General features: G+C 38.6%; 1 protein-coding gene across 1 annotated transcript in view; it reads right to left on the bottom strand.

The window, feature by feature from the left end:
- Positions 1-17255, bottom strand: part of PCSK2 (proprotein convertase subtilisin/kexin type 2) — a 218277-nt gene extending 201022 nt beyond the window's left edge. Inside the window, exon 1 of the mRNA XM_010986068.3 lies at positions 16767-17255. Coding sequence (XP_010984370.1) covers positions 16767-16943 — 177 coding nt within the window. The 5' untranslated portion in view covers positions 16944-17255. The remainder of the gene's footprint in view (positions 1-16766) is intronic.
- Between the last annotated feature and the right edge of the window lie 8266 nt (positions 17256-25521).

Here is a 25521-nt window from a genome sequence, read left to right as displayed (position 1 = left end):
TTTGTGGTCAAGCAGGCACTGTAAGTATGTGAATCAGGTATCAGGCAATAGGGAGTGGTGGGGGCTTGTGGTAAACTGGTGGATCTCTCCCTTTCCTTAGGACAAACAGATGGAAAGCACAGTGCTAGCTGAATAAAAAATTTGTGAGCCAATAAGTGATGCAAGTGGTTGTATCTTCTAGTTCTGAACAGCCTAGGACTCTAATAAGTGCTTGGCAGAAGCCATATCTTAAGAAGGTTTGAACTCAAAGAAACTCACAACTGGGAGCTGTAAACTGGGAGTAGAAGAAATACCCTCAGATATTAGAGGGGAAAAAACCCAGTTGATTGCAGACATGGCTAGACTATCTGTTATTTTTGTCTGTAGTTAGGTCCAAGCTCTTTGGAGCAGCTGTGGAAGACAAGAGAGATTAAGCGCTATCTGACATCAGCTCTGGGGTTGAGGTTATCTCTAAATGATAAAAGAGAGGAATAGGTGAAAAGTGAATGCCCAAATTGTGAAATTATGTGCTGGTTCTTCACAAGAAAATTGTTCTTCAAAACCTGGAATAACCCAGAAGAAGGCTGTACTTAGTTAAGTCAATATCAAATGTGATTTGTTAATGGGACGTTATTGGTATCATGTTAAATTTCACATAGGTAACAAGGTTGGAGGAAAGGATTCATGTTTTGACCTTTATTTATTTGCATATGTATTTATTATATCCAACTTCGTATATCTGACAATAGTGCTACCAAGGATGAGTTAAATATTGAACCATTGACGTCAATCTCATTGGGACAAAGTCACAAAAGCACAATAAATGTTGTGAAGGAAGATGGGGGGTTTAGAAGAAAGAAAGCTTATTGCATTTTCAACAGTGAATGGTTGTAAAAATGATGCTGTATTTTTCCTTGTGGCCACAGAAAGATCTTTACAACACATTGTTTTTGAAAAACAAAACAAAACAAAACAAAAAAAACCAGCCTGTGCAAGTAAGGTTCCCACTTAGAAGGATGTTCAGCTAATATTCACCTAAATGCTCATACAAGCATCACAATCAGAAAACTAATGTTGATACAATGTTATTTAAAACTTTATAGATGTTATCTATATTTTGCCAATTGTCTTAATCCATGGAATAAGTAATTGATAAGCTGTACTCCATTAAAATTAAAAACTTCTATTCTATGAAAGACAATACCATGGGAATTCAGAAAACAAGTGACAGACTTGGAAAAAATATTTGCAAAAGACACATAAAGGACTGCTATTCAACATATACAAAGAACTCTTAAATTCAGCAATCAGAAAACAAAGAACCCAGTTACAAATGGACCAAAGACCATAACAGAGGCCTTGCCAATGAAGACATACAAGTGGCAAATGAGCACAGATACTTCACATCACATGCCATGAGGCATTGCAATTTAAAACAACAGTAACATATCACTACACATCTATTAGAATGACCAAAATCTGGAACACTGTTAACGCTGAATGCTGGTGAGAAGGTGGAGCTACAGGAACTCTCATACATTGCTGGTGAGACTGCAAAATTGTACAGCCACTCTGGAAGACAGTTTGGCAGTTTCTTAGAAAGCTAAAAATACTTTTACCATATAATCCAGCAATTGCGCTTCTTAGTATTTACCCAGATGGGTTGAAAATGCATGTCCACACAAAATACTGCATGTAAATACTTGTAGCAGTGTTAGTAATAACTGAAAGCAACCAAGATGTCTTCCAGTAGGTGCATGGGTAAATAAACTGTGGTACAGCTAGATAATGGAATATTATTCAGTGCTAAAAAGAAATGACCTAAATGTCCATTGACAGATGAATGGATAAAGAAAATGTGGTATAAACACACACACACACACACACACACACACACCCCACAATAGACTATTACTCAGCCAAAAAAAGATTGAAATAATGTCATTTGCAGCAACATGGATGGACATAAAGATTATTATATTTAGTGAAATAAGTCACAAAGAAAAAGTCAAATATCAAATGATATCACTTATATGTGGAATCTAAAAAAGAAAGGAACACATTTTATTTACAAACCAGAAATAGACTCACAGACATAGAAAACAAACTGTGGTTACCCAGGGGGAGAGTAGAGGGAAGGATAGATTAGAATTTTGGGATTAATAGATGCACATTAGTATATACAGAATAGATAAACAACAAGGACCTACTGTATAGCACAGTATTCAGTTTCTTGCAATGAGCTGTAAAGGAAAAGAATCTGAATATATATATATGTATATGTACATGCATAACTGAATTGCTTTGCTGCTGTACACCTGAAACTAAAATTGTAAATCAGCTACATTTCAGTAAAAAATAAGAATTAAAAAAATAGAAATAAACTATCAAACCATGAAAAAACATACTGTTAAAGTGAAGGAAGTCAGTCTGAAAAGTCTACATGCTCATGCTGTATGATTCCAGCTACCTGATATCCTTAAAAAGGCAAAACTGTGCAGACAAAAATAAATAAATAAATAAATAAATAAATAAATAAATAAATAAATAAATAAATAAATATCAGCATTTGCCAGGGAAGGAAGGAGGACGGAGGGAGAGAGGAATAGGCAGAGCACAGAGGATTTGGGAGGAAGTCAAAATATTTTGTATGATTTTATAATGATGGATATATGTCATTATACTTATGTCCAAATCTACAAAATTGATACCAAGAGTGAACCCTAAGGTAAACTATGAATTTTGGGGTGATTACGATACATCAGTGTAAGTTCATCCTTGGTAAAAGTGTACCATTCCGGTCAGTGATGTTGATAAAAGGGGAGTATGTGTGTTGGGGCTGGGGGTTATATGAGAAATATTTATACCGTCCTCTCAATTTTGTTGTAAACTTAAAATTGCTTTAAAAATAGTATTAAAAACATATATAGCACATTTCAATGGGTTCCAATGGCTTTAATTACCCAAACAGAGAGCAACATGTGGGGAATGGAATATAAAGTATGTGGTTTTTATTTTTAAATTTTCACTTATTACTTTTATTTATTTTGATCATTCTTCTTTTAATTTGGAGGGAGTATAGTTGGGCAGTGAATAAAATGGGGATGAGAAGCTGGGCATTTTGAATAAATCCAATGATTCTAAAACTATAAAAAGATATGATAATTGGAACTATTCAATAAGAAGTCATTCCATTCTTAGCAGAGTGTCATATGGATGCACAGAAAATGATATGCTATCTCATAAAAATCAATCAACGAGAAACAGACCAAGACAATTTCATACAGAAGGCAAACAAGCCACATTATTTAGATGAATAAAGTAAATATGATTTCACTAGAGGAGTGGAAGTCTTGACAGCTCCTTTGAACAGATGCCACTCATGCAGCAGAGAAGCCTAATTGTTTCTATGTGCCTTCAGCTCCTCTGCAACAGGAGGAGTCCTGTGCAGTGAGGACATCATTTCTTAGAGTAACCAGATGTGACAGAGAATATTATTCAGCCTGAATTTACCGGGGCATATTATAAGGTTAGCCTGGTCTGAGAAGGTCCTTTGTGTACAGAACCAGAAACCAGTTGCTCAACAGAGTTTTCCACATCCCAGCTCATACAACAGGTACTTGTAAGAGCTAGGTGGAGAGAGCAGATCAGGTGAAGTCTTATAAACTGGGCTAGCCAACTATAATATGCTTTTCTTTGCATGTAAATCTGAACATGTCACCTTTCTGCCTGTAGAACCAATCCCTTTCAATGTGCTTTATCTCTGCAGGGCTCAATAAAGACTTGTCAATAAAATATGACTGTGTGGGTGGATGTTCCTTTGGAACTAGTTATTTGTAAGCAGGGAATTACCTATGTGAAGGGAAGTTAGAGGGGAGAGTGGGAAGTCATTGACTTGGCACTCAGGACACTTGGCTCTAGGCCCACCTTGCCCCTTTCTGAGTTTCTCCTAAGCATTTGTTCTCCATGGACAACACTCAGCTCTCCTCTGTGACTCTAGGAGCCACTCTTCCCTGTGACCAGGAACACGAAAATGTGAAACAGCTTGGGTTGTCCGCAACCCATGGATGTGGACCCCTATTGTAGAAATGAGCCACTAATCGACAGTGGATTCAAACTGTAATTTACTCCCAAGAACTACACAACTGATTCATATCAAGTCTAAAATGACAACCAGGCAATAAGACAGATGAAGAGTAGGTGAATCTCAGCCTTATTCACAAATAGTTCTTTCCTAGCCTAAGGCAAAATTTCCACGTATTATCTTAGAAGTGAAAATTTAAGAACATGCATTATTCTTTTGCAATATCAGCGAATAAGCTACTTATCAGGAGAGCTGGGATAACACTACTGTCCTGGCTTTTCTTTTTGGCTTCTAAGTTAGGGGGCTTGTTTCAGATTTATGTATTTGTGTGCCAGGGGATGAAGTAGGATGCATTTAATCATTGTATTCTTAGCTGGAATAAATTTGATGGATAAAAGTGGCTGCTTCTACCAGCCATCCATTGTGGCTTCAAAGACAACAATTAAGCTATCAGCATCCCTGATATCATCAGACAGTGGCCATGGGATCCAAGACATGTAACCTGATTCTCTCCTAGGATCATCAGTTAAAAAGGATGGTGCTATCTGCTTCCAGGACATGGATAGTTCCCTAGGACAAAGGAACAGGCTGGGGGATCAAGGCCCCTCCACTTCACTCTTAGCTCAGCTTGTTATCCTAGGGTTTCCTGTATATAGCAACTCTATCATACTTTCCAAGTATCCTTCCATGCCCCCTTATACCTGCCCACAAAATCCAAACATAGTGTGGGTGGCCCCTCATGAACTGACCTCAGTCTACTTTTCTGGCTCCATCTCCCTGTCTCTCTTAGCATCTAGTCGGGTAAAACTAATTGTAATCCTTCTAAAACCCCAGTGCACTTTGTTGCGTATGTTCTGCCATCCTCTATAAACCCTTTTACTTCAACTTGTTGAATTATGAGCCTCAATGCAGATTCACCTCAACTTGACATTGTCTGCCTTGTGAAGACTTCCCTGCTGTTGACAGTCATTGCCTCACACGCCCTGTATCATAAATCTATAGTGAAGCATATTGCCAGCACTCCAGTTGCTTAAAAAGAGCACTCCTATTTGTCTGTGATTTCTCTGTTTTTATCTACTTATGCCTTCTATGTGGCTGATGATGTTTTGATGCCCTTCCTGGATTCCCTTTACCTACCCTGGAGGTCACCTGTAGACAGTACCTATAGGGGCCAAAGCCTTCATGTTTCCCTCTTCCTGAGGTGTTCTGATTGTGGAAGCATGCTTGATTGGCTTAGGGCAGGTAGAAGTCCAAGAGATTTGATGCCCCTGAGGTGTAACCCTCAACAAAGGAAGAATGAGAGCTGGTGGCTAAGTTTCTTGGGTCCCTCATTCTTTGATGGGATAACTCAGAGATGTAACTCCCACAGGATCCAATAGTAGAATGTTGCAGTAATGGTCCTTATTTTGTTTATGTCTCTCTGCATCATTTCCTTTCATTAGTTCCCTCCTACACTGACTCTGATTTTGGCCACATGGCTTGTTTTGGTCAATGGGATTTAGTAAATGTGATAAAATCAAAGACTTAAAAAGTGTTTGCACATTGGGGCTTGAGCTCTCCTCAATATTTGAAATCTTTCTTAGACCAAAGGGATTGAATACCTGTTTCTTATTTGTTCCCTAGTCCATGTCTCAGTGTCTGATATCATACTTGCTTACTGAACGTATTAAGCACATTTGTTAAATGAACTGAATATTCCTCTGCTTCTATACTTTCCCTTGTGTAACTGTGGCTCCTATTACTTTCTTTGCCCATTTAAAAAAAAAACTCCCATAACTTTTCTTTGGTATTTTCCTCTTTTCTAAGTTAATGGCCAGGATGGTTTGTTTCAGGCTTCAGTTGCTGGGTCCAAATTTGGGTTCATGCTAAGCCTCATTGAAGACACAATTCTCCAAGGCTCCCTTCAGCCTAATTCTGCAACCTCACCCCATGATGCTGCTCCTGGACTTCGAGAGATCAACAATGACTTGTTTCCCAACCGTTCCCCCACATCTTAGGCTCTGTAAGGTCTTTCTTCGTCTCCCATTCTTGGTTGACACTCCCTAGAAACGCAGTCAACAGGAACTGACTAGAATTGATCCTTGTATCTGAACTACTTTCCTGTGTTTGAATGTCCATCATTTTGAAGAGAATTGATAGCCTCCAGATGAAAGGGATATTTCTCCCCATTCACCAAAGTAGAGAATAAGCTAACAGCAAGGAAAGTAGAATTTGTGGATCTCCTTATTCTCCTCTGTCACTGGCTTCTTAAATTCTCATTAAGTCACAAAATTTTAGGCTATTAATGGTAATTAATTAATTGAAGTCATTAAATACAGGTACAAATTAGTATATTCTTATAATCTTTCCTGACATGCTTGGTTTTTCCTGATTGCAGCATCTCATGACACATCTGCCTGTCATTTACTGAGCATCTGATGATAATGCTAAGCCTTTAAAATTTTTCTGAACTTTTATTTTGATATTTAGTGGATGCTTGCTAAATGTACAGCACTGTGTTAGTCACTAAGAGGCGAAGTCAAAGAAAAATAAAATTTATATTCTGTTTTTTACCAAGTGTAAATCCACTTGGTTGTTGTTGGTGTGGAATTTCTGAATCTATGAACAGTTTTGTTTGGGAAAATGGAATTCATAAAAATTTGGGCAGGGGGTTAAAATTGTGAAAAGCAGACCAGGAGGACCTGAAATAAACTGGTGTGGTCAGGCCAAGTTGGTTTTTGTGGCTAATCACACATAGAAATCTCACTTAATCTGGTTCTGTCTCTCATCCAGTGTGAAAGGCTGGTGCAATGGTTCTGATGATACATTGTCTGAGCCACAGCCAGGGAGCAGCAGGGTTCAAATGCTTGTTACAAATAGTTAGGAACATAAACATCATGTTTGATCTCCTTTTCTTCATGCATAAAATTAAGGGTTAAAACTAGTGCCTTTCCAAGATCCCTTTTTGGTCTGACAGGCTATAATTCCATAATTGCAGCTGTTATTAGTCAAAATTTAAATTACTGTGGATAAACCAGGTAGCGTGATCAGCCAGGTATGTCACAATATTTTGGTAGGGTACCAGTCTCCAAGTGGTCAGACAAGTGTTTAGAAACCATTATTCATAAAAATCATTAAAGCCACACAAATTTAAGTTACCATAATAATACATTTCTTCTGTCCTCCCTTCACCACTCCACTTCTTGAAGGAATTGTCTACACTTGATACCTCTACTTCATCATGCTGACTGCACCCTTCACAATTTGGCTTCCTTCCTGCAGCAGACACTCTCACTTTGCTGCTCAAATCCCTTTGGGTCTTAGCATTTAGTGCATGCAAGCCTCTGGATCTATTGGTCTGAGAGTTTTCTGTGGCAGCCCAATTCTGCTCTGGTTGAACATTGTGCCAGGTCAAAATGCTGGAGAGTCCATGCTACCCAGGAGTAATGATCAATCATGAATTAATGTTTATTGCAATTGGCATATAAATACCCAAGCTCCGTCACCCCTTAGGCGGGATAACTCTGAGACATGTGTTCTAAACCAGCTCCCAGAGTTTCCTACTGGGATTGAGCCCCAGTTACTCATAGTTACAACTTGTTCTATCATGCATCCTTAATTCTTGCCTTCCCTTCCCTGTCTCAATTCCCCTTACCAGTATTTCCTAGAATCACTCCTTGAATAAACAATTTGCATTTAATCCTTGTTCCAGGGACTGCTCCTGGGGACCCAAAATGGTTTACTTCTCCTCTTCACATGCACTAAGGTGGCTCCTCCAATGTTAACAGTGACCTCGCCTCTAAAACCAGTGGCCATTGTCACCCCATTCCTTCTTCCTTAATCCTCTTCTCCATTCCTTTCACAGCTCTTCATTCTTTCGGTTATCCTTCTATACCTCGAACAGTCCAATTCTGTCTCCTTTCTCCCTCCTTGCCCAAAGTTCTCCAAGATTTTAAGCTAGAACCTCTTCTCTTCACTTTCTCTCAAAACTCTTACTTGGCAATGCTGTTTAGCATGTGGATGGATGCTTGTGCATTTGACTTTCAGCTCCTGGACCTCCTTCACCTCTTTTTGTCTTTGGTAACTCACCTCCATGGACCTTACCATTGTCTGGAAGTGCTCGGAGTGCTGAGCTTCAACACCCCGCTCACTAACTACAGCTTTCCCCCTTTCAGCTCTCTCACTGCTAATTCCAATTTACCTGCTCTTCTCCTTTTTGACCATTCTATTTTTAAAAAACTCCATTTCTCTCTCTCCTCATTTCCACCACCTCCATTTGAGTGCTATTTAAGAAAATGACTCAGTTGCTGCTACTATAAATCCATTCCTTCCCACTTGGCCCCTCAGGACTGTCCAGAAGTCCTTATTTGTCCTTTGTTGGCATCCTCTCCCACTCCCATGAGCAGAGTACAAAGTCTTATCTCTTTTGAAGCCCCACCCCAGCACCAGTTCCCTCACTCTAAACGCTGACCTTGCCTCCTACACCTTTGAAGTAACTGTGACTCCTAAGTAGATATTCTCCCGATATCCTCCTCTGTGACCTAAAAACTGAACTTCGTCTGCCCATTCTTCTCTCTTTTATCTCAGAGAGAGGAGAGTTCCTTTTTCATGTGCAGGCTAATCCCTTCACTTTTCAATAACACCCAGCTAACCAAGAGTTGAAGGAAAATGAACAATTTGGGATTGAAGAAATTCTGATAAAAAGTCTTGTGATGAAATCAGAAGCAATTTAAATATAGAACTAATAGAAGCAATACTGTGAATTATGGTTATAAGCAGAAGGTTAAATATTTATATGCAACATGATGCAAAAATAAGTATGTACCGAACAAATATTGGAATGTGGAAATAGGGGAGGTAAGAGGCTGTGTTAGATTGCTTATTTCCTCAATTTGCAGAGCACAGAGTCTGCGATTCACTAAAGCTTTTAAAAATTAATTATTATTTAAATTTGTAATTAAATAATTAAACATATATTATCTATCTACCGTTTATATATAAAATAATCACAAACTCCTAAATTTTGTACAAATAATTTTTTTCTTAATTTTAAGGCGATCTCCTAGGAAATAATGTCTCTTTTGTGTGAGCAACTTATCTGGAGTTTAACAATTTCCTCTATTTTCTTACAATTTCCTTTCTTTCTGTTCAATCTATAATAATTAAATTAAATAATTAAAATTTTGAAGTGTGTTTAATATGATCCCAGTTCTACAAATCAACTTATCTCCTTTCTCTCTCTATGTAGTCTTGCAGAAAGATCTACAATAAAATTTAGACCTAATGCTGGTAATGTTTAGTTTTGAATTATGTGATTTGAGGTAATAAAAAATAATAGTACAAAAGAGTATTTTTTTTGTACTCCTGGGTATTTAAAAAAATAAGAATATGTAATATTGACCAAACAATAAAGTTATTAATTTTTTTTCATGTGATTAGGGATTCTTAACTTATCTCAAGTAATTTAACTTGATTATTCCCATTCAAGGCATTCACAAGTGCTGCAGTATTTAAGAATATTGTCCTCACATTGAGATGTTTGCCATTCCCCAAATCAAATAATTTACATATTTTGTTTATTTATTCATTTAAATACCAAGAAGAAAGATGTTCAACTGTCTAAGAAACTGTCTAATCTAAACATAAATCAGATCATTCATTCAACAATGCTTAGTTCAGTCAGGTATTCTGTTTACATAGAAAGCAAGACTGACAATGTTGTTAACTTCTGTTTATATTGAAACTTTGAAACAGTGAAACTGAAGTATACCAGGTCAAAACTATTTTCTCTAAAGCTGTTACAATACTTTGCAAATATATTAAACTGAAGTCATTGTCTTCATGTTCTCAGTATCCCCAAATAGTTTCCTATTTGTCTCACATTTCTTTGAAATCTTTCTAGCTTGACACAAAGTGAGCATTAAGTGAATCTACTTAGAAAGAACTATGAGAAGAATTAGTTGTTTAGGGGAATCATTGCCAAATTTAAAGTTACAATTGAAGGGCCACCCTAGGATTCTAGTTTTCTTCCTGTTCTTGACAACTTTTTAACAGGGAAACTATCAACATGCTGTAATATATCAATGTGCTTTAAATATATTTCACTCCATGTCAGAAAATTAGGAATTTGTGTCAATGTTTCACTTTCAACCTAAGAGTTTATTATTTTCAATTATTTTTATCAGAGAATCTCAGTATATCACAACATTATCCAAAAAGTCATGGTCAAATGAGCTTTAGGGGCAAAACCAATTTGTTGAGAGAGTTTATTGCTTTTCCTTTATACCTCACATATAAGCCATTTATTAATATGCAACAGTTACATTTAGGATACAAGTGTTAACTTAGATGTAATTTTGTGATTCCCTAACCATTAGTGAATTTTAGCCACTTAATTGTCTTTAGCTATAACAAACACATCTTAGTAGAGGATGTCAAGCTCTAACTCCCGTTTTTCAACTGCCCTGCGATTATTTGAATCTCAAATAATATATTCCAGAAATTTAGTACAAAGTTTCTTTTTGGTAATCTAAGCTCAAATGTAAAATAAAACCACTGCTGTAGTGGAGGGAAAACATTTGAACTTTAGGTTTCATGTTTTATTTTTAAAGCTTGGCTTCTTTGAGCAGTTACAGCTGAATATACGATTATTGCAAACTTAATTATCAGCATAACTCTCTGATGTGCTGAAACATTATTATCTACAGCTAATCAGAACTTTTGAAATAGAAATTGATTTTTAGATGTTCATCCGTTTAAGAAAAAGAGATGTAGTTTTTCCCCTTCTTTTGTATTTTGATCAAGTTTTAACTGCAGGCTTCATTTTCCCTGCTCAAAGAACTTACCTATTCTACTCTGATAGTTCCTAAGTTGGGAATTTTAGGGAAACACAAGAGTCTGCCAGTCAGTGATTTGCTGGTTGTTAACTACTTCTATTTCTTTCCTAAGCTGCTATCTATAAATAAATGGATACAATAGGTGTAGTTTCTTAAAGGCTAATTCTTCAATTACCTTCTCTCTGAGCTGATGGCTAAATTATCATCTTGAGACTCAAGTGTCTTTATCAGTTAAGAAGCACATAATGAGTACCTACTATGAGTAGGGCATATTGGTTGCCAGTGGAAGGGACGAGATGTTGAATGGATAGTATATTCTTGCTGGAGAAGACAAACAACAAAGACCTGAAGTTGGTTGACATTATGAGATAAAAATCTAAGAACTCCAATAAGTCTTTAAGAGATTATTGTTGTGATTTGGCTTGGTTTGGTTATAAGGTTTGGAGAGTCACTTCCACAACTTAAGAAGAGGAATATTTATTGAGAGTATATTGGCTTGGGTAATGCTGGTTGTTCTAAATATAAACTCCCTAATCTCAGTGCCTTAATATAATAGCAATTCAGTTTCTGATTCATGTAAGTTCTTTTAAATGAGGAATCAGGGACCTGAGCTTCTTTCATCTCGTGACTCTGCCATCTTTGGCATTTGTTCCCTAAGCTACTGTTCTCAATCACATTAAGCCTCAGAAGAGAAAAGAGTGTGGAAAATCAACGTATTGGGAGTTTTTATGTATCAAGCATGAAAGAAGTATACATCACTTCTGCTCACAGTATGTTGGCAGGAATTGTCATGATCACACCTGCCTGCAAGATGGGCTGGGAAACATGGTCTTTCTGTGGCTCCTGTAGAAGAGGTTATTAGTTTGGTAATCAGCTTTAAGCCTCTATCACAGAGTTCTTTTGCTGGGAAGTTGAGCTGGAAGTTATTAGAAACTCAGATGAAATGTTTGCCTCTCTTAGTGGCCTGGAGGGGTTCTCTCATGGCAACTAGACTCCATTCTCCATTTTATAGCAACTAGTGAGTCAAATTTCCTAAGGCAGCTGTTATGATTGGTTGAGATAGTTACCGGTCTATAATAAATTGAATTTGCTGAATTATTTGGGCCAAGCTGTCTCATGGACCATGGCTAATTCATGGATGTGTTGCCATTGGGTCGAGTGTCTATTCCTCACTCTGTCAGCTGTCATTCCTGAGAAAGTACAGCCTATAATCGTTTTCTTGAGTTAAATAAATGTGGCTAGGTAATCACCTATTATTATTACTACTACTGATTAAAGATTTTTATCTTGTGCAGTCAGGACTTTGTCCAGAACCTTATATGCACTATATTATTGATTTTTTTCAACATTCACATTTCATCAACCATTTTAAATAAAATCTCATCATCTCTACCTTTCAACATTACTGTTTCTGGTTTCTTTCAGCCACAAGAGGGACATTAGGCATGATGAGGGCTGTGACAGATGTGACAGATGCCAAGGGAAAGGAACAGATTTTATGCAATGGAAGTTTCAAAGAGATAGAGAATATTCTGGTCTAGGTCCACTAGAGGAGGCTTTTAGGGCGAGCTTCGACTTAACCTAAGGCATAATGTATTAATTTGGGGTCCAAATGGAATTCATGGCAGCTATGCTGGGGAAATAAGGTTCTGGGCTCTTCTCTGTTAGCAGGAGGAGGGCTTCTCAGATTGCAATCCTTTTGGAAATACTTAGCATCAAGTCTATTTCCTGTTATTTCTGTCCCCGGTGCCCCCCTGCCAAACAATGCTAAGAGGACAGGGGAACAAAGCTAGAGAATTCTTCTGACTGACAATTGATTGTGTGCAGAAATGAGACTAAAATTATATAATCTAGATTCAATATAGTTGGGACATTTAGACATCATTAAAAGGGTGAGAGTAAATTTTCAAAATGTATATATCTGACAAAAGATTCCCATCAATAATAGGTAAAGAACTCCTACAAACCAAAAATTAAGACAGATAACTCAAAAGAAAAAAAAATTTCATGGCTAAAGATCTGAACAAACACTGTATAAAAAGATATCCAAATCACCAATAAGCATATAAAGAGGCATTTGGCTTCAACTGATCGTCAGGGAAATGTAAAGTAAAAATCACAATGAGACACCACTACATATCCATCAAAATAGCTAACAGGAAAATGGTATAAAATATCAAATGTTGGTGAGAATGTGGAGCAATCAGAATCTTCCTTCACACACTGCTGGCTGGAATGCAAACTGGCATAACTACTTTGGAAAACTCTTTGTCAGTTTGTGAGGCCTAAAGCAGAATACCCAACTAAAGTGGACCAGACTCCTTATTCATGAAAACTAAGAAATAACAAATTTGTGTGGTTTTAGATCACTAAGTTTGTAGTGGTTTTTTACACAGCAATGGAAAACTGATACTCGTAGGCATATTTCCAACAGAAAGGAATAAACGTGTTCATCAGAATACATAGACAATAGCACCTGCAGAAGCAACATTTACAAAATCCTAAAACTAAAAACAACCCAAGTGAGCAAAAGGGGGACTTAGGAAACTGTGATAATGTTTTATCTCTTGATTTAGTGCTGGTTCCATATGTGTGCCCAGGTCATGAAAATTTATCAAGCTGTGCTCTTTCTTAAATTATGTTATACTTCCATAAAATTAAATGGAAGTTTATTCTTTCATTACATAACAACACAATTATTATTAGATTAAAATTAAAAAAATTACATGTATAAAAGTGGTCACATGATTTTACTTGTATAATCATACTAACCTCAGTCCTACATGGATAAAAAATAAAACATATCATAGTAAAACAAAAACTTTTAATTGTCAGCTGTTTGGATTTTTATCTTAACTCTCCCTTGATTTTTGGCCAATCCTTAACACATTACACTAACAAAAAAAATTTCATTTTCTTTTTCAAAGGATTTAAAATTAGTAGTGTATTAGAATTTTAAGGCAATCTTTAGAATAATGCCTTTGTCATTATTGTAAACTTACTCATTCTTCTGGAAATATGCATCTTCTCTTTGGGCCAGGTCATGATAAAACAGAAAACTTTAGTCTCAATACACCTTTCTGAGGGTAAAGTTTTAAGTATTTTTATTGTATTTTAGAGCAGACATACAATTGTTTGCTCATGGTCTAGTAAGAGTTAAGCAAAGCAACCCACAAATATTTATTGAGTACCTTTTATTTAGGCCACTGTGTTAAATATAGAGGCTATAAAAAGTATATACAGTATATATATCCTCTTGGAAGATTTACAATCTATCTGAAGACATACATATTCATATGCATTAGTTAATGACATAGGTTCATATGTCAATATCAATGTGTCAGACATTCTTTAAAAAAGTAAAAAGTAAGAAAGAAAGGGAAAAATATCCAAATTTCAAAATGGTTCCCAAAAGGCAGAGTTTTGGCAGTCAGGGAAGACTTCCTGGAGGCAGCATGCTAGAAAAACAAAATTATTTTCCATAAAGTAAATTTAAATCTGAGTTTTTTTTACCCCTCACTTTCCAGATATGAGTAGTAACTTTCAACCTCCTGGAGCTTTAAGTTTTCATCTGAGAATTAGAGCTGATGCCAGTAATTTCTGCCTCACAGATTTGTGAAGTTAGATGAGATAACATAGTAAGTATGAGTTCCTTGAGATTTTAAGGTAAGTATATTGAGATTTCAGTTTATTTACAATGAGATTGTCTCTATACCTTCTTGCTCAAATTCCATCACCAAAACTGTAAATCCTTTCTTAAGTGTTCACCTCTATCCAAAAGGAAAAAATAAGTAAGCTTCTTGGAGAATTAATACATTATGCTATTATCAGTCTCAGCTATACCTAGATCTGGTTATGTTTCTAAGGTCAAATCCTAAGGGCACAGTTTCAAAAGGAGAATTAAGGAGGAGTTAGCAATGTCTGTCTACACTATGGAAAGGTACAAGGTAGGGAAAGAGAGTAACAGGTAATTCTGCATCAACTGCAGCCCTTTTACAGAGTTGATTTGTTTTTTAAGGAGCTCTTTTAAAGAACCCGATGTCATGTCCCCTTTCAGCATACCCCAAAGGCCAACATACCCTGCAGAGCCCTTAGCTTGGGGTGGTATGTACTATGGGGGTAAAGACCATAAGTTTATCTCTGAAAGATTTGGGTTTAAATTCTTGGCTGTTTTCATCTTGGGCCTTTATCTGAGCCAATTTCCTTATCAGAACCATAAGCTCAACAATAATAGTAGCTTTCTCAGAATTGTTGAGAGTATTAAATAAGAGTACATGTAGACTCCATCACATAAAGGTGCCCTATAATGTTAGTAACAATCACTACTATATTTACGGCGCCTGGATCCTGGATATTACCAAGTTTGGGGTGGAGGTGGGTGGGAGGAAAGGAGGGTCTGCTTGTTGTTTTGCGTTGGAGGCACTCAGGAAACAGTCCCCAGGCCCTGGGCCAGAGCGGCAGCGGGCTGCTCCCTCAGCTGGCGTCTCCTCTCCCCTGCTCCACCCACGCTTACCCGGAGCAACAAGTTCCTTCTGCAAGACCCGCCCGCGCGCCACTGGCAGACCCGGCGCCTCTTCCCAGACCTCTGTCAAACCCGTCGTCAAACTTTGGGGTCGAAATCGCGGTTACCAACGCCCTACGGAGGCGGGAGAACACCAGCATGTGAAGGAGGCTTCGTGGCGGCTAGGGGGAAGGCGGGAGGCGTGGGAAGTCGGGACAGAAGGGACTGATTCCCAGTTCGCGCTGCCCTTGAGAGGAAAAAGCAGCAACCGAAAGCACCAACTGCACAACTCAAGCTTCTCTCCTGGGACCAGGGGGGTAGAAATGGGGCCCGGAATCCCACAGACCTCCCTAAATCCTCCAGGTTCCAATCGCCCCGGTTTTTCCTTGCACCCTCACTCCACCCCACCCCTCGCTAGGTCCCCTAAGGACACTTGAGATCCTTGGCAAGATATTTCGCTGCAAGAGCAAGTAGGGCAGCCACGGCCCCCACCTGGAGCTGTCCGCTCCCTTGCCCTCCCAGACTGGGTACCCTGGAGTCTCCGAAGGAGTCGCGAGGCATCCTAGGCTGGGAACCTCATCCAGCTGCCCAAACGGTTGAACTCTGACAACTTCTATGGGGATCCCCGCCTTCTTGTGGGAAAGCCAAGCCGGCCGCCCACATACCAGGAGAGACACCCGACTTCTCCGTGGGAAACTCCCCTCCAAATCTACCTCTTCGGCGTCTACAGCTGCGAGTTGAGAACTGGAGAGCTAACTGAATACGCTTCGGGGTGGGCAGTCGTGGGTGGGGGCGAGGGCGGGAAATTCAGCCCAAATTTTTGAAAGAAAAACCAGTTCTGTCTCCAACTCTCCTGAAACCAGGCAGCTGTTGTCTCTGGAGAAGAGCAGGGATCGAAGTCAGGGAGGGAAGTCCTCCAGGCGCGGGGCTCCAAAAGCACGGGGGTGGGATCGCAGTGTCCAAGCTCCCAGCTCTGTCCGTCGGAAACTACTCTTCCTCTGGGAGATGGGGGAGGGGGATGCATCCCAGACGAGCCTGCCAACGCCAAGCCCAGATGTTCGGCACTTCATACCTCCACCCCCAGGCAGCCTTGAGAACTTGGTAGCTCGGACAGCAGCCCGGGCGCACAGCATTGTTTGAAAGGTGTTATTCTGTTTTCGCCAAGTCAAAGAGCAATAAATTGTTTTTATGACCTTATGAGTACAATTTGAAGGGCATTTTAATTACATAACCCGTGAAAGATCACCGGAGGCAATGTCGTGTTAAAGAGCCCTTGGCAGAATATCTGCATCGCACGAGAAAGAGAGAAAACTTGCAAATCTGCAATGATATTGCGCAGGGCTGCCCCCGTTTTGAAACAACATGCGAAATGCAAGGGAGATCTTACCTTTCGGACTCCAAAGCCGTGCTCTGCTGCAACTTGGCGAGCTTCTTCCTCTCCCCCTTTATGCAACTCCACAAGAAAATGATTCGTGAAGACCCTTCTCTCGGCAGATGCAAAAACCATGACACAGAAGAGGAGCCCGGCGGCCGCCTTCCACTGGTAGACACAGCCACCTTTCATCTTTCTTTGAGAGTGAAAAGTGGTGTTAGGAGGCGCGCAGGCTGGCGGAGCAGTGGTCCCGCAGGAAAGGTGCAAAAAATATATATATATAGTTTTTAAATTGCTTGTTTAAAAAATCTTTGTGTAGAGAAAGACACTGGTTATGGGTTGGAAAGCAGCAAATCAGTGTGTGTTCTCTAGCATTTGGCTGGCAGGGAAGCCGTGTAGTCAGGCAGCCCGTCTAGCTCGCAGAGGTGCTAATGTGGGGAGCTGTGTGTATCTCAGAGAAAGAGCGAGTGTATCTGTGCTGGATGCTAAATCTGCATCTTCAGCTCCTCCTCAGCTCCAATTCCACTGGGGCCGGAGGAAAGCACAAGCCTGGGTGACGTGCGCCCTCCAGCAGCCAATGAGGGCCGGGGAAGCGGCGGGCCCCGCCCTGGGCCGCCCCGGGCCCGCCCCTGCCCGCCCCCGGCATGGCCGGTCCGCCTCCGCCGGCTGGGGGCGCCGCGCGGAGAGCCCCCGCCCCCGCCCCTTTCAGCACCCCGGAGAGCTCCTCCATCTCTCCTCCCGGGCCCGCACGCTCCCAGGAAAATACCCCCAGCTGTAATCTGGTGGCGGCGCCGGAGTGATGTCATTGTGGAAATCTGTAGGGCTCTGGAAAGGGAATTACGATGTGTGCCGCTCTCTGAGGCCCCGAGGGGAGCTGGGGCACGGGCCTCTTCCTATTCCTCTTCCCTGCTTATTTTCTACAGCAAAACAACTCTCTCTCTTTTTCTCTCTCTCTCTCTCTCTCTCTCACACACACACAGACACACACACACACGAATCAAGCGCTCAAGGCATACTTGCTTCTCCTTCTCTCAATAAAAAAGCAAATATTAATCCTCCTCCCGCCACTTTGGGCAAATCCCAGGGGAGGGTTGCTTCCCTTCCTGGCGCGGGGCTGGGGTGGGTGGGAAAAGTAGCCTTCCTGGGGTGACTCGTGGGGGCGAGAGTGCAGGAACGAGCTGTTTTTAGATTTTTTTATGTAGGCTCCAGGCAGGTCTGGAACTAAACAGCTGGGAAGCCTGGCAGGAGATAAGGCTCGCCCCCACCAGTAAGTGTGACTAGATGGGACTCCTCAAGGAGTCTGGGCTGCTCTGCGGAGACTGCCTTCAAGAAAGCCGCGGCTGGGGTTGACATGCCTGGAGGTGCATTCTCAGACTTGAGTACTTTCGTTTGGTTGCACAAGGACAGCGAGGGAGGGTGCTGCCTTTTGGGAAGGCGCAGCCAGAGATCCCAGGCGCTGGGCCAAGACTCCAGTTGAGCGTCCTTGACTAGGGCGAATTCAGGCCAAGTGGCAGGGGGTCAACTAAATTATCCAGTTAAGAAAAGTGCACTCACGTTCTACAAACAACTTATCTACATGACTTCTTCATGCCTTAGTGAGAGGAAGCAGGGAAGTGATGTCTGCAAGAAAATGAGAGCGGTTGTTTTAAAGGAACGCAAATAGCGTTGAGTTAAAAGAATATGTACACTGATCTAGATTGTGTGGCTCCAAAGTTCAAATCCTGCCTTACTTGGATAAGAAGTAGGAGATTTTTTTCCCCCTAGAGTCTTAAGTGTATGCAACTGAACGTACCCAAGTCTGAGAAGGAGGTAGGGAGAGAAAGAGAGAGAGAGACTATAATATTGACACATTACACATACACACATATATATTTCATAGTCCCCCCTTTTCATTTTAGCATTAAGTTAGGTTCTACACAAGAAAAACACTAATGGTAGAAATAAATATGCACAATGCCATGGGACACACTGTCCTTGAAACAGATCTCATTGTTGACAAAATTGGCTCTCCCCAAACACATTCAAGTATTGCCAAATAAAAATGTAGGTATTATTGAAGACTTTGATTAAAGCATAAGACATCTGTGTGCAGTTATTATTATTATTTGCAGTAGTGTGCTTGAATTCCTGTAAGAAAATTTAAGTGAGGTGCTAACGAGGTGATAGGACACAAGATAAAGATGAAAAGGACCAGAGTAGAGACAAGGTTTCTAGGAAAATATTAATAAAAAGGAAGAGAGCTACTCTAGTTCCTCAGTTCTTTACTGGTCAGAGGCTCATTTTTGCCAAGATTAAAAAAAAAAAAAATCACCTTATCTTACTCCACAGCTTACCTCTCATCGTCTATCTGTTTGATTTTTAACATAAAGTTCTCTTACTCAGGGATCTTCAGCTCTTCCTTTCTCTCTCTTCCTTATATTTTGTCTATATTTTGAGTCAAAGTACTAGGCTGGCATGAAGAAATACCAAGTCGTTCTTCCTGCCATGTATTGTCACTTGAGAAAAATGGCACCAAATGTGAAAATTACATTAGATGGATTCACAATCATGCAAAACATTTCAAAAGCAGCAACAGAGATAAAAATCTAAGTCTTTAGAAAAATAGATCTGAAGAGCATCAAATAAGTCAATTTAGATGATTATGGGTGTTGGGAAATAGTGCTGCTAATGTAGCTAACTCTTTCTGAAAATGAACATGAAATTACCATCTATTCAGAGGTATTTATTAATTTTTTCTGAAACCACAGAGCAATACTTCATTTCCTAAATAAATTCCAAAGATGAAATGCTAGTAAATGTTGAATCTTATGTATCTGCATTTTAAATAATTAAAACCATGTAAAATTAGGTACAAGCTAAATAAAGCCTGGATGGCTGATTAAAATAAGCCATTTTTAGTGGTTTACATAGAATACAGCTCATCATAATATTGTCAGAACAGCATAGCAAATGAAAATAGATTTTTTTTGTGATGCAAATGCTAAATTCTAACGCTTAACAATGCAGTAAGCAAGTGGAGGAAATGTATTGACATTTTTTGAAATACAAATACACATCCAAGTGCACCTATGAGTTTTAGAGAACTATTTCTAGCTCATTTTTGGATTACCGTTAGCAACTTTGGTGTAAGAAGGTGAACGGAAGAGAGAAAGGCAGACAGATATTTCAAGGACTGAAATGCAATCCAGTTGAAAAGAACTCTTTTGTAGGCTCTGCTGTCACTGGCTGTGCCACTTGGACCAAACCAATGCATTTCTCAAAGCCTCTCTGTCTCCTTATCTGTAAAAGGAGACAGTTGAATTACATACTTTCCATGTCCAAAAGTCCACAATTTCAAAGAGATGCTGAAGTACAGACTATGATGTACAAAGCATCGTCTGTAGCTTAAGGAATGCTGAGTACAGTCATGCTTTTTTAAAATAACAGTATGGTGGTCAATAGACCGATTTATTTTTATGTAACCTCTCTCAAAGAGTCTTGTGTTTACTAATTTTATGGATTTGAAGAAAGAACAACTGGTACAAACTGGCTGACAGTATCAAACATGAAAACCATCAGTATCGAGATTCTTACTATTTAAGGTACTGTTATATGTATATGCAGAGAAAACTTGGGTATTTGGTTCTGGTTCAGGTATGACACATACTCCCCACAGGCTCTTTGAAGACATGGTCCTGAAGAGACCAGAATATTCTCATTTTATGGCTTCATAACTATAAACCAACAGACCTAAATGTACACAGACTAAGAGAACCCAAACCACCCAAGGTATGATTGGGAGTCTTCCTATGCAGATGTATTTCTGGGGAGAATTTTGGGATCTTTTGGTCAAGGGAAACCCATCATTGCAGAGGAGAGAGAAAGCTAGAAGCAGCCCCAGAAGAGGTTGTTGGATCTTTGAATATTCTTTGGGCCATTGGGGAAAAGATCTTACGTTTCCATTCATTTCTGTTCAGTTGGATGGGGGTGTAATCAACTTGGGTGGGATGAAGGGGAATAAGATAGGAACAACAGAAGGTACAGTTTAAAGTACAACCTTGTTAGAAATCAGGTTGGGCTTTTCCATTTCTGTTGCATTCATTTTGAGCACTTTAAATGCAGTAATAATTTCACTGGGTACACAACTCTCTACTATCATAGTATATTACTAAACTTTTCAAGTAGATTCCTTTAATGACACTGCTCCATGTTCAGCCTTTCTAAAGTACTGTATCATCTTACAGCTTTCTGTCAGATTTTGAAATCAACATTGACCAAGTTTTTATAGTTTTCTCCAGACAATTCTTATTTTCCAAGATCTCACTTCATTTTCCTGTGGTGTTTATTTACTTTCTTATATTTGCTGTAATTTAAAATTCAGGAAATTTTAATTAGTGCCTTGGTGTATACTCACTCCCTTTAATTCAGTGGGATTCAAATGTCTTACCTCTCATTCCTGTAACTTTTACCGACTTATTCCTTTTTCTTAAATGACCTATCTCTGCTTTTCCTTCAGTTACAAAATCTCAGCTGACTTTTGTTATCTAAGCTGTCTTAAATTAATACCGTGGGGAGAACTCATGAAGCTTTATCAAGTGTTTTATTATCATCAAGGCATTAAATCTAGAGTACTTTGAGTTGTATTCATTTTTTAACTTCATCAACAAGCCATCAGATTTATTCGAACTAATCGACTCTTCATAAACAGAAGCTACTCATTGCTTTTTTATTTTTCAGGACAGTCAACATTAATTTTTATGCTAATTTAGGTTCTATTATTTTGCTAGGATTTGAAGAAGCTACACAAGAGGACCCAGGGCCCTTTTCATCTTCTTTTGAAAATTGAGAACACATTGCTATTCACTATCTTTAGATCCCTCTTTAGGTCTACAGGACTACAGAATAGTGTGTGCTCACTTGGAAAATTAATTAGTTATTTCTCAGGTCTTATTGGAACATTGCTTATTGTCTGTAGAAAGTGATTAACTATTCATGAATTCTCTACCTTGTGTTATTTCCTTTTCTGTTTCACAGTCTTAAAAAAACACAGCAAATCTTCCTCAATTCATTTTTTGAATGATTATGGAAATTATCTTTAACAGGGAGATTTTTTTTGATCTCCTCAAACTACCTATAACATAGAAATAATTCAGAGAGAACAAAGTGCATGGCTTGTTAGCAAATATAAACTAGAATTTAAAAAGATAAAAATTTTATGTGTAAAACAAAGTTAAAACATTAAAATACATGTACAAGTTTTTTTTTTAAGGCTAATTCTGCCATTGCAAGAAACATGATTCTAGGAAAGTCTTTACTTAGACCTAAATTCTTTTGGTAATTACATACTCTTTTGTATCGGTTTGGATGACCTCACCCAAGTAGGGAAATTGATATATAATGTTATTTAACATGCTGGAAGAACAGTTATAAATTTATGACTGTGATTTCAGTTAGCCTATTTTCTATTTCTTCTGAAAATACTTTATCATTTCATGGTTTTAGAAACATGGCACATGGTTTATTTTTAGAAAACTTCATCATACAATATCCATTTTTTCTTCTTATGATACTAAAGAGAGTGAACCAAAAAGTACATCTTAGAAACCAATTTCTGGAACTAGCTACTGAAAACAATACTTAGTGGCTTTTATAGAATTATTTTCTCTTTTAAAATTCTACAATCAGGATATTATAATTCACATAAGACATAATCACAGTATCCTTAATTTCTAGTAATATAGCCCATGATGTATTAACTTATACTAGTGGCACCCAGGTCATAACCATGCTTTGTGTGGATTACAGTGTTAAAAATAGTCATCATCCTTTAAAAATGGATCATTTCCTAATTTCTAAAGAGGGTGTGGATAAATGGAACCCTCCTACACTGTTGATGGGAATGCAGTTTGGTGTAGCCATTATGGAAAACAGTATGGAGAATCCTCAAAAAACTAAAAATAGACTTACCATATGATCCAGCAATCCCACTCCTGGGCATATATCTGGAGGGAACTCTAATTCAAAAAGACACATGAACCTCAATGTTCATAGCAGCACTATTTACAATAGCCAAGACATGGAAACAACTTAAATGTCCATCAACAGATGACTGGATAAAGAAGCTGTGGTATACTTACACAATAGAATACTACTCAGCCATAAAAAATAATAAAATAATGCCATTTGCAGCAACATGGATGGACCTGGAGATTGTCATTCTAAGTTAAATAAGCCAGAAAGAGAAAGAAAAATACCATATAATATCATTCATATGTGGACTCTAAAAAAAGAAAAAAGAAGACACTAATGAACTTATCTACAAGACAGAAACAGACTCATAGATATAATAAACAATCTTATGGTTACCCAGGGGGAAAGGGGTGGGAAGGATAGATTGCGAATTCGAGATTTGCAAATATTAACCAGTATATATGAAATAGATAAACAACACATTTCTTCTGTATAGCACAAGGAACTATATTTAATGTCTTGTAGTAACCTATAATAAAAAAGAATCTGAAAATGAATATATGTATGTATATGTACAACTGAAACCAGAAATTAACACATTGTAAAGTGACTATATTTCTATTTAAAAAATGGATCATTTCCCACATAAAAAATTCCAAAAAGTGGCTTCTTTTAGAATAATCAAAGATTTCGCAATGTGATCACAATTAGCTAGAGTTAGTAGCTACCATTTCCCCCTCTCCCAAACATAATAGGGACTGAGATGTCCAGTTTGCTGGAGTCCTCACCCAGCCACCTGACTCATATATTTTATATCCCTGACCTGGCTCATAAAGCCATCTGAGTTTGTGACTTCTGGTTTAAACAACCTATGAGATCTCAATTACTTTTGCTAGAGGGATATTTATAATGTCTTTAATAGGACATATTCAAATAACATGGAAATATGAGTGTATCCACTAAAACAATTAGCATCTTGGATGAAAGAAAACCTAACAAACTAGACTCAGATTTCCAGAATACAGACTTTCAGGGAAATGGAAGCAGTCTTGGCCAAAGGCACTCTTTATCCACAGTGGATAAAACAGAGCAGACAAATTGGCATTTCCTCCCTTCTCAGATACTGAAAACCTTTGCAGATGTCTAATATGTTTAGTTTTTTAAATATTCTACATTCGGCTATAGGATAGTCCTTAGCCAAATGCCAGGGGAAGACAGAATCAGAGTCGCCAATATGAGAAGAGTGAGATGTTGAAGTTAAGTCTAAATTACTAGCCTATAAATACTGGAAAGAGGGTAGAGAGGTTTTGTGGCAGGATTGTGAGGCTATAAGTGAAAATTCCTTTGTTCAATGCTGGTTCTGTGTCATTTTAGTCACGTGACCTGAGGTAGCTCGCTTCATCGTCTGAGCTTCGATGAAAAATTGGGGGTAGTATTTGCTTACATTGATTTGTCAAGATTCTGTTTAGGTTTAATTTTCAATAATATTATAGAAATATTATAGCACTTATTTCTCTCATGTATCTCATATCTGTTAAGGTCTACTGGCTGCATGAGCTTTGCTATGGTACCTGAAACATGGCAGTGAAGTTATGCAAATTATAGCAGTCCACAATAATGCTATGTAACAAACCACTCTAAACTCAGTAACTTACAGCAGGTGTTTTATTCTTATGCTCAGTTGCTTGTGGTTTGGCTGATCTAGGCTATGCTTGGCTGAGTGGTTTTACTTAAAGCTGCAGGTTGGCTCAGCCTGGCTCCAGCCTGTGAGTTTAGCTTAGATCTTCTCCACATATATTTTTTCCTGAAGCCCAGGATGAAATGGCAATGATTACCTTATGACTTATCACTGGAGGTCAAAGCCTAAGCCATGCCATGGAATAATACTCATGACCGTCATTGTATCATGCCAACAAATATTCAATTGGCCAAAGCAGGTCATATGGCCAAGCTTAACTCTGTTCTTAGTGGGAGAGTGAGAGGAGAAGATATTTACTGAACAGTAATCCAAACTATAACACCAAGTAAGGACCAGAATCCATAGACATTTTAATTGAAAAACATATTCTCTCAAGCCAATTTAAAAGAGAATTTACGTGATTAACTCAGGGGTCATTTTAAAGGGTTAATTTTTATTTTTAAAAATTTTTAATTTTTTTTGAGGGGGAGGTAATTAGGTTTACTTATTTATTTATTTTTGGAGGAGGTGCTGAGGATTGAACCCAGGACCTTGTGTATGCTAAGCATGTGCTCTACCACTTGAGCTATACCTTCCCCCTTAAGGGTTGATTTTTGAATTAATATCTATTATACATTTGGGATATATTGTTCTAAAGTGTTGGGAAATAACATTTTAACAATTTAATTTCTGTGTAGAAGAATGAATCTCTCTCCTCTTAGAGGCCTCAAGAATCAGAGTGGGTGTCCTTTTGGACATTTCTTCAGAATAGCCAAGCGAGGCATTGCTAGGGTCCAAATCTGCCTTAAAATTCCATGTTCAGTTTGAGGATAATAGAAGTAAGTTTGATCTTGCCTCAAAATAGATCAGTTCAGACTGAACCATGATACAATATATGAAGCCCAGAGTTGAGAAAAGTTAATGGAATCTAGTTATGTGACCTTAGACTTTTGAACACATTCCAGATTGTATTAATCAGAATAATTTCTCTTCTTCTCCCTTTTTCTCCTGTTCCTCCTTCTTCCTCTGGTTACAGGTGATAAAACTACAACACTAGATCATTTAAACAATGAAGGAAATTTCTTGTTTTGCATCCTTGAAGAATCCACAGGTAGATGCAGATTCAGGTATGGCTTAATCCGG

The sequence above is a fragment of the Camelus dromedarius genome, chromosome 18 (genome assembly GCF_036321535.1).
Source record: "Camelus dromedarius isolate mCamDro1 chromosome 18, mCamDro1.pat, whole genome shotgun sequence".
Taxonomy (NCBI): Eukaryota; Metazoa; Chordata; class Mammalia; order Artiodactyla; family Camelidae; genus Camelus; species Camelus dromedarius.
Note: the sequence above shows the minus strand (reverse complement) of the source record. Positions and strands in the feature narration are given on the sequence as shown.